General features: G+C 36.9%; 3 protein-coding genes across 4 annotated transcripts; 1 reads left to right on the top strand and 2 right to left on the bottom strand.

The window, feature by feature from the left end:
• Nucleotides 1–1,239: 1,239 nt before the first annotated feature.
• On the top strand, nt 1,240–2,693 carry LOC121235376. The gene is made up of 6 exons (XM_041131726.1): nt 1,240–1,463; nt 1,566–1,775; nt 1,905–1,997; nt 2,084–2,179; nt 2,261–2,608; nt 2,658–2,693. The coding sequence occupies exons 3-6, from the start codon at nt 1,986–1,988 to the stop codon at nt 2,691–2,693; spliced, it is 492 nt and encodes a 163-aa protein (XP_040987660.1). The 5' UTR covers nt 1,240–1,463; nt 1,566–1,775; nt 1,905–1,985.
• A 2,631-nt stretch (nt 2,694–5,324) lies between these two features.
• LOC121235375 (amino acid transporter AVT1J-like) lies at nt 5,325–5,798 on the bottom strand. Its single transcript, XM_041131725.1, has one exon. It carries the CDS (start codon nt 5,796–5,798, stop codon nt 5,325–5,327), a length of 474 nt encoding a protein of 157 aa, XP_040987659.1.
• LOC121235233 (amino acid transporter AVT1I-like) lies at nt 5,710–7,653 on the bottom strand. 2 transcript variants are annotated; one of them, XM_041131549.1, is made up of 4 exons: nt 7,619–7,653; nt 7,343–7,488; nt 6,643–7,249; nt 5,710–5,837 (listed from the first exon to the last, which is right to left on the bottom strand). In XM_041131549.1, exons 2-3 carry the CDS (start codon nt 7,431–7,433, stop codon nt 6,666–6,668), a joined length of 675 nt encoding a protein of 224 aa, XP_040987483.1. In that variant the 5' UTR covers nt 7,434–7,488; nt 7,619–7,653; the 3' UTR covers nt 5,710–5,837; nt 6,643–6,665. The 2 variants fall into 2 exon arrangements, with proteins under 2 accessions (XP_040987483.1, XP_040987482.1); XM_041131548.1 differs by having other exon boundaries at nt 7,343–7,483.
• Nucleotides 7,654–9,465: the final 1,812 nt, after the last annotated feature.

The raw sequence follows: 9,465 nt of genomic DNA, 5'->3' as shown, positions 1-9,465 counted from the left end.
GATCACACTACTGCCAGTAATAAGAAGAGCTTGGGTTTGACATTTCTCTCTTTGTTCTAACTCTCTCTCTCTGAAAATATTTTTCTACTTTGTTCATAACACTTGCTGTAATGTATTAATAAGAGAGATTATTCATATATTGTCACAACCAACACTTGCCAGAGTTGCATTCTAGTTTGAGTGGCTAAGTCTCATATTAAAATTAAAGTTCATGCAAGATGGAGTGATGAGTTTATTTCATATCACGTAAATGTTGGCCACTCACCCATACTCTTAAACAAGATTTTTTTTTTCCAGCCAACATGAGTTAAACATTCTTGTATGTAAAAATTATAGCTTTTTTGGTATTCAGTTTTATTTAATTATTTGTTACATGCATACATGCATGTTTGTTAGAGAAGGAGGCAAAATTATAGTGTCTTGTTCTGTATTGAATGGGATGTACGACGGTTTTTCCTATAAGTTTTTTTTTAGCTAGCACTCACATGATGCAATTCCTCTTACCCATGTAAAGGATGTTGTTGACTTAACTAGTGTGCAACATTAACTTTTAGCAACTCATTTAAATTAAGTCTTATTTGTTGTTGCAGTCCATTAGTGTAAAATGGAAAATTGATAGTGTGGTATCAATTTGGCATGAATGATATAATGTTGGAACTTCATTTTCATGTCCAAAAGACATTTCATTTATACGAGTATTATGCAGTTTCACTAAATTTAGATTTATCCAAGATTCATATATGTTTTAGGCATAGCCAAAAAAATTATAAAGCATGCATCTTTGCTATGTTTTCGTATCTAATGTTGGGTGAGAGACCTGGAATTGTTCAAAGAAAACAGGGGAATAAACTAATAACTCATGTTTCCTCTTTATCATAAGTACTGTAGGACTACTATTGCATGTATTGACAATGGTGATGCGTAAGAGGAAGACTCCATGGACGGGGTGGACATCATGGCTGGCACGTATCAGCAGGTAGAGTCTCGATGTTACGTCATGGGCCTCCACTATTGCGCGATGTAGAAGATACTGGTGGACAACTCAACCACCAAATGTGGGTGTAGATGAGGCTACGGAAGATGCTAATGATGCTCCTAGGACTGTGGCCACTGCACGTAAGTTGCAAGATTGACCCTTTTGAGAATAGTAATGTTTTATACACTTCTACACTTGATCAAGAGAGGTCTAATAGAATTGCGAATGATGTTTTATCAGATTCTACAGATTGCCAACTCAAAAACGTAGTTGGGGACCAGCAAAAGACACGCTCTTTGAACGCCTTCGAAAAATTGGGAAGATACCTTTGAATATTAAGGATGGACAAAGAGGACCATCATGCGAGAATTACTACATATTTTCTGGACGAGTGACAACGATTGTGAGACTTCATGCAAACATGCGCCATGCAAGCTGGAAAAACGTAGGCAAAGAGGAGAAGGATGAGCTCATAGACCGTGTTCGAGTAAATCATTTTATTACTCGTTTTGTTTGAAACACAATTTTACTACTGCAAACACCAAGTCTTGAGAGAAATGCAGTTTTCACTAATATATTTATTTCATAGGCTGACTTTATATTGGATTGGACACAAAGTTCCCATCGCGAGTGTGTCACAAATGCACTTGCTCGAAAATACAATGCATTCCACTACTTACTACGCAAGCAATACCTGGAGTATGCAACACACGAAGTGGCACTTTTTGGTGGAACAACCTGGGTGGAGAAGCCCGTATGGGAACACTTATGTGCAATGTGGTCAAGTGAAGGCTTCAAGGTAAATATCCATGTATATTAAGTTATTTCTTTGTTAAAACATAATGGTATACATATCATTTTTTTATTACTAGTGCAGTAGGGATCATTTTATAGAATGATGAAGTAATGTTTCAAAATTAAATATCAGAAAATGTCAAAGAGAAATAGAAAGAATAGGTGAAAACAGCAGATCAATCATACAGGGGGCAGGAAGCCTTTCGTTAGGATTATGGAGGAAATGGTAAGTCTTAGTTAGTACATTCATCTATAAAAAAAGTTATTTCTATTATGTGATTGGAGTATCTAACCTAGTCTTTGATGATAAAGAATGAACAAGCCTCGAATTTGGTAGCTTTTTATAAAGAAGTGCATTGGTCAAGAAAGAAAGGTAGATTTATCACCGACACTGCAGAAAACAATTACGTAAGTGGTTAAATCATCTTGATGCTTTTAAATTAAAACTTCTTAATCAAAACTAATGGTGTTCATTATCTATGGATGTAGAATCTGATGGTTGAGCGGTTGAATGAGACCGAGATGGATGGCGACATGGATGAAGCAGCTAATGCAGCGTACAAGGAGGTTTTAGGACATCGATCAGGTTATGCAATGGGACTAGGCCACTCTATTATACCTGACCCATCTCCTTCATTGCGGAACAATAAGAATTATCAACGTATTGTTGAGGAGAACGAGAAGAACAAGAATGATGCAAACTTGTACAAGAACCAGTTAGAGGCACTGAGATCTGATTTACTAGAATTCAAGAACCAATTTAAAGACTATGAGAAATTGATGAACACTCGCATGAAAGATTTGGAGTCTCAAAGGGAGTCTCATCCATGCTTTTGGGTAGTGCAGAAATCATCCCTGCTTTTGCTTTTTTGAACTGTTCTTGAAGGTTGATCAGCCAGTTGATGGGGATGATGGTATTTAGAAAAACTTTTGTTGAGCAACTTAGGATGTGGCTTGGTTGGAAGTGATAGGAAGGGATACAACACATGCATTTTGACAACAGGTACTGCATATTACTCATTTGCATTCCTGGTCTGTGTGTTGCATAATTAATTATCATTTTATCTGCTTTATGTCATACCATGCATATAGATGGATAAAAGTGAATATTCGCAAATAATGTGTACAAACGGTAGCAGATTTTTTTTGGATATTTAAGACAGCTGATGGTTTTGGCATATTTTTTGCCAATGGATATTTAAGATAGCATATAATGTTGTAGATTTTTTTCCCATTGGATATTTAAGCTATATATAGCATAAAAAGGTTGCTGATGTTTTGGCATTGGATATTTGGATAGCATATAATGTTACAAATTTTTTTACATAGTGGATATTTAAGCTAGGATGATATTGCATGAATCTAGAAACTATCATTAAGGGTAGAAAGTTACCCATGAGCTATCTCTACTTAGAGTTATTCCAGTCTGATATCCTCCACATTTATTAATAACGTGATAGTAATAGATAAGGTTATCTTGTCATTTTTGTGTAGCAGGTCTCAATCAATTAGCAAGGGGACTGAAAGTTGCAACTATTTTAAAGACACAATGCTGCCTGCGAGACTAAAATGATTTGGAGGAAAGGTGTTTTTGAGCCAAGACCACAGCTCATGCTTTGGACGTGTAAATCAAGTCCTTTAACATGCAGTTCTTGAATCTAGATGTATGAACTGCTTCTGCAAGTTGCCATATTGTTGGAAATTCCTATTTTGCTATGTCTACTATATTGGCTGATTGCGAAGTTGGCATTTTCTGTGGATCATGTTTAATGAAAACAGAAGAAATATATAACAATATATGTGTGCATATATGGAATTGCTTTAGCTAGGTTTGGAGTTGATGGAGTTTATATCAATTCAGGTTTTTTGAAGATGACATTTCTGCAGCAGTGTTATCAACAAAGTATATTCAGATTGTGTGAACATTAATCTAACTCTTTTCGTTAGTAGTGCTCCATTATGTCATATTGATTATTAATTATAACAATGGTAAAGATCTATAAAAATCATTGGAAAAATGATGGCCAAAGACCATTACGTACAGGTAGCAAATATGGGTATCTGATATGACTAATATCTAATGAGCAGTAAATATTTCTCCCTCAAATGCAACCGACGCAATGTGATATATATATATATATAGCTCATGGAGTGTTCTATTACCCACAATGTATCCTTGCAGAAAAAGATGTTTAAGTGGCAACATTTTAGACCTGCATGCAGCTTGATTAGTGTACGATAGTGTTGGGCAACTTTTTTTTTTATGACAAGTTTTTATGGAAATTGACTTTTAGCAGCAGGATCAAACTCCTCAATAAAACTACTTTTGGACGAAACCTATCGTCATCTGATCTTTGGTGATGATGTATCTCTATGGAAATTGATTTTTAGCAGTATAAAAAATTGCCAAAAGAGGTATTAAATTAGTTGTTATTCGTCGTGAAACATTATTTTTGATGAAGTATATTTGTGAAAAATTTTGTTTTAGCAGCAGTTCGAAATCGACAATAAAAGTATTTTCAACGGAACTTTTTGTCAATAGAAACTTTTGTTAGTGATGTCTATTGATGTAATTCTCTAAAAGCAGCGGTATCAAATTGTTAATAAAACTTAGTTACCAATGATACTTCTCGTCGATAAACTCCTATTTTGATGATGTCTCTTTGTGGGAGAACACCTTATCTGGCGACGTAGGCTACCAATAGTAATCTATTGCAGCGATTACTATTTGTAGGAGAAAGGAAATAGTGACAGAATTTTTTGATGAAAAAGGTATATTTGTGGCAACATATCTACGCGGCAATTAAGTTTAGTGTGATATCTTGAATGATCAACTTGACATATTTCTGTCGAGTTTTTTTCATATTACCAACAACTGGAGTTGCGGGAAAAAGTAGATATTTGCCACAAAGTGTACTTTTGCTGATTTTTTTATTAAATTGGCGTTTTATTATCTGCAACATGCGGCAACTTCATTTTGTCAGTTTCAATTTATTACGGCAGTTTTTCCTGCTTATTGCGGCAAAAATCGTCGCGGCAAAACAACATATTTGTTGTAGTGGACATAGTAGTGTGAAAACCTTCCATATTCACACCTCTGTCAGCCACCACCAAGGTAAAAAAACAGTGTTGTCCTCGAGCCTAAAAAACTTGGAGAGCCTCTGAAAATTAGTAATGAAATGTTCTTCTTCCTCAGTTAACTTTAGTCCTTCCCAAAGGGAAGAAAGATCACTCTCAACCATGTTAAAAACTCTACAGGAACAACCTAAGAGACAACCTTCTTTGCCTAGACAAAGAAAACTTCACCTCACTCTCTCTCTCTCTCTCTCTCGGACCCCAAAACTACATTCCCTAGACAAAACTACATTACCTAATTAAACTATTCTACCAAAACTTGCAATTGCCATTTTATTTTATAGTTTGTATTACATTCTACAAAAAAGTGATAGTTCAAGAATTCATCAAATTCTTGTTTTCCTAATACATAATAGGAGCATGCATGCATGATTGGACATGATGATATGAAAAGAAAATACAAACTTTAGAATATGATCTAAACATTTTGTAAAAGGTCAACAAAGGCTGAATAGGTCCCTAAAATTCCTGCTACACTTCCAAATACTATTATTGCTACAACACCCATCAACTTACTGCTCCAACCATTGAGTGAAACAGCAATCTTCAAATAGCACAAGCATGGGAGTACAAATGAAGCTGCCACAACAAATATAGAACCAATGATGGCCATGAGGTTCTCAAAATATGGAAATACATGTGCCACAATTGCCGTGCTCGTAAGCAATCCGATTCGGATAAGCATTCGTAAAGGTCCCCAATTCCTGTAATTTGCAGATAGCTCACGTTCAAGGGCAGTTGCAACTGGAGTTATCACTAATGCATACTTTGTAATTCGAATAAACAAAGTGGAATAAATAGCCACTTTTGCACTAACTTCTCCACTTGGTAGATTCAGAGTTATTTGTGATCCTACGTTGTCTCCGTACATGAGATACCCAGCTGTTAGCATGTAAGTTAAGGTTGTGAGACAATAACTAGACAGTAAAACCTGCAAAACAGTAAAGAGAGAAGGACAACCAGCTTACAGCTGTTAGATGCCTGCAATAAATAACTAAACTGCAGGTTGATTAAAGTGTTTGTACATGAAGACGTAAAATACAAGCTGCAAAACAGTAAAGAGAGAAGGACCGCCTTACACTAGTTAATGCCTGAAATAAATAACTAAACTGTTTGATCAAATGTTTGCTTTGATGTAGGTTAAATACATAAATATGGAGTTATTGACGGTAAATCTACAAGAAATTGCTCTTATGGTTAGAAAAAATTTGTGTTGGTCCCTTGGTTTCATTCTTTTAAGATATTGTCCCTCCTGCATGAGTAAGTCGATTGAAAGCCAATCGACTTACTCATATAATATTTGGGATGTCTAGGTTTGTGCATGTGAGATCACTACAACAGATCATAGCTTTTGTGACAGACGAAACCATTACAAAAAGAAAAAAAACCAAACTAACACTAAATCTTTCTCGTAACGGAAATAAATCGTCAACCTACTGACACAACAACCGTGTCACCAAATAGTTATTGTGTTGGTTTACTATTCAACAGTCACAAAAAAACTTTTTATGACGGTTTGTAACCCAACATTCGGTTCAACATCGTTCGAACGTGATCAATTTTTAGTGACAGTTTGTGCATGTGACATATATGTCACGAGTAGTACTAACTAAATACATATAAGAAATAGAAAAACAGAAAATAGTTTGAAAACATAAAGTACTACGATGAGGAGATGAGTTACATTTAACATATACTAAAGATTGCATATAATTGTGTTTGGGTAATTTGAATACCTTACTGAAATGATATCTTTCTCTCATGGAAATATAAATTGAAGGACCGCAGGATGTCCGCCAAAGCAAACAATATATAAGCTAACTGCAGTAGGAATGCCATCCACATTTAACAACGTTCCCTTTGCTTGAAATCCAACGCCACCAAGTGCCCCAACGCAGAAAATGGAGCCAACTATGACAATGCAAGTAAACACTCCCATAGCAGAGAGATAAGATAGTATAGTCAAGTCAGTTAAGAGCATAGAGGGCAAGATAACTAGTGCTGTAATGATAACAAATGAGCATCTTCCACTGATTATCAGTGAACCAATCTTGACCGCAAAATTTGGAAACAACTTCTCTAAGTTGTCGACTTCTAGAATCAAAAGCCCAATTCCAATAAGGAACAACTCGGAGCTCATGATGATTGATACTATTACTCTACCTCTTTTACCAAATGCTCGTTCAGCGATGTCTAGGTAGTGTCTAATTGATGGATCAGCATCCATACATCTCTTTAGCAAAATGCCAGTGTAAAAAGTCAAAGCAGCAATTACGAGAAAGAACACCAAGCTCAACCACCCTCCTCTCGATAGTGCATAAGGGACTGTTAGTAAACTGATTCCTGAGAAGTAAAGACACATATATAGCTATCAAGCTAAATGAAACAAGATCAATGTGAATAATGTATATATAGGATGGAAGAATCCTTATTTACCTAAGAACGCGTTTGTTACATTGTAGCATGCATTCAAGGAACTCGATCCAGTCCTTCGACTAGTTAATGGTGCCCCTAAGTCACTTGACATATTTCAGTCTGGAATATCGATTGCAGAAAACCGGCTTTGATTGATGGATTCTGCACTGAAAAGCCTCCATCAAACACAAGTTCGAGTTACCAAAGTCGCCAAAATTAACGAATAACGACCAAAATGTTAAGAAAAGTTATGGCTAATGATCTCATGAAATTGTAGGATTATATAACCATTATCACCTGAAACTCTTATAGATGGAAGGTCGCAGCCTTAGTGTAAGGCCCAGTTTCTTTGTCAAAGTGGCTTGGAACCGTGCGTGAAAATGGCCCAGCCATTTCAGTGCTTAGTGAGACCACCAAGCGGCGTCGTTTTAGGGAGGTTAGTAATTCTCTTCCTCCATCTCCGTCACTTTCTCCCTTTCTCTTCGCATTTTCAGTTATTATTTAAGTTTCTCCAGCAACTCTCTCTCGTCTCCCACGTCTCCCACATCTCCCACGTCTCCCTCTTCTCTTTTCGATTTCATCTTTGTTTCTGGTTACTGGCGTTAGATTGTGATTTCCGAATCCTATGCTCTAAAATTCTGCATCTTCAGTTTTATCGCTTGCTCTGTTTTTGGTTTCGGTGGTTGCCGTCTACTGCATTTCGTAGTTCCTCCCCATCAGCATTTCGGTTCCTCATCTTCAAGTTGGCAAGCGTCACTTCTTATCCCTCCTTATTCGACCGGTAAGAATCCCATCTTCAAACTTTTGATTTTCGATCTCCTCTGCTACTTCCCCGATTTTGGTTTGTCTTATACTCATTTTCTGCGGTTTCTATTTTGGGTCCTTACTGTGAGATTGAGTAGTTTTTTTTTGTGAGTCTTTCTGGTTGTTATGCGTGGTGAGAATTTCGGGTTGGTGTATTGTCCTAATTTTGGATTATTTGAAGTTACATTGTAGTAGAATTATGGATTTGTGGTTGAGAATATATTTGGAAGTATTAGTTTATACTTTCTGCTATGGAGTTGGGAATGGAAAGAAGAGTGCTTTGTGTAGTGTAAACTGGTTAAGTTGGCAAATTCTGCGTACTTCGCTCGAGCGGTCTGTCGAGCGAGACTCGAGCGAACAGCCAAATGAACATTGGCTTGAGCGGAGTGTCGAGCGAGACTCGAGCGAACCTCTCTGACTTGCCTTCGCTCGAGCGGAGTGTCGAGCGAGACTCGAGCGAACCTCTCTGACTTGCCTTCGCTCGAGCGGAGTGTCGAGCGAACTTGGCTCGAGCCAACTGTCGAGCCAACTTTCAGCAAACACTTTTTCAGTTCCGAATCAGTCTCCACTTATAGCCAACGTACTGAGTTTAGTATAGAATATTTTGGGTCGAAGTGTGGGCTGTCCGGATTGTTATTTGGCTAGTTAAGTTTGATTAAACTCGTTGAATTATGGTCTAGAGTTTGAGTTCTTGAGTTGTTTAAGACCAATTGTGTATTGTTGGACTTTAATATTTAGTTTATATTATCTTATGAATAGGTGGCGAGACGGATAGAGATCGTATTCAAGTCATAGATAATACACTGCAGGAGTCAGGTAAGTGGGGTTCCTATGCTAGGTTTTATACAAGTTAATAAGACTGGGGCTGATTTTATGAAAAACTTGCATATTTTGTGTTATGTTGGGAACTTGTGAAAATAAAGATCAACCTCGGTCACTCATCTGCATTATTCATGAAATCTGTGTGAAAAAAAAGGAAAAATATGTTTTGGCATGCATTGTGTAGACATGAGCTAAATCCTGTCATGTGGTTTCTGAAATCTGGAAAAAGAGTGATATTGAGGATATGAAAAGTTGTGTATTTATTCAGAAAGATGTTCTGGCTTTTGTGTTCAACGTGTGTAACTGTCTGATTCTGTTTTGGTACTCTGTATTATTTGGTTACAACATCTGAAAACCTTTGGCATGGTGTACTGGTTTTCGTATCTGACTCTGTCTCTGCTTTGCTCTGCTCTGCTCTGTTATGCTCTGCTCTGTTTGGGTTGGTACCAACTTCTCTGTCTCTGAGTGCACCCACTTTGGATACAAAGTGGTTTTATTGTGGTCTTTCCTGTGTGCAC

The sequence above is a fragment of the Juglans microcarpa x Juglans regia genome, chromosome 6D (genome assembly GCF_004785595.1).
Source record: "Juglans microcarpa x Juglans regia isolate MS1-56 chromosome 6D, Jm3101_v1.0, whole genome shotgun sequence".
NCBI lineage: Eukaryota > Viridiplantae > Streptophyta > Magnoliopsida > Fagales > Juglandaceae > Juglans > Juglans microcarpa x Juglans regia.
Note: the sequence above shows the minus strand (reverse complement) of the source record. Positions and strands in the feature narration are given on the sequence as shown.

Bases quoted from the DNA above. Each gene is read 5' to 3' on its own strand.
- LOC121235233 (XM_041131549.1), bottom strand. From the start codon at position 7,433: ATGTCAAGTGACTTAGGGGCACCATTAACTAGTCGAAGGACTGGATCG. The intron at 7,250-7,342 runs GTAAATAAGGAT...TTTACTTCTCAG, and splicing joins TGTAACAAACGCGTTCTTAG to GAATCAGTTTACTAACAGTC.
- LOC121235376 (XM_041131726.1), top strand. The intron at 2,180-2,260 runs GTAAGTGGTTAA...CTATGGATGTAG, and splicing joins ACACTGCAGAAAACAATTAC to AATCTGATGGTTGAGCGGTT. The intron at 2,609-2,657 runs GTAGTGCAGAAA...CTGTTCTTGAAG, and splicing joins AGTCTCATCCATGCTTTTGG to GTTGATCAGCCAGTTGATGG.
- LOC121235375 (XM_041131725.1), bottom strand. From the start codon at position 5,798: ATGCTAACAGCTGGGTATCTCATGTACGGAGACAACGTAGGATCACAA.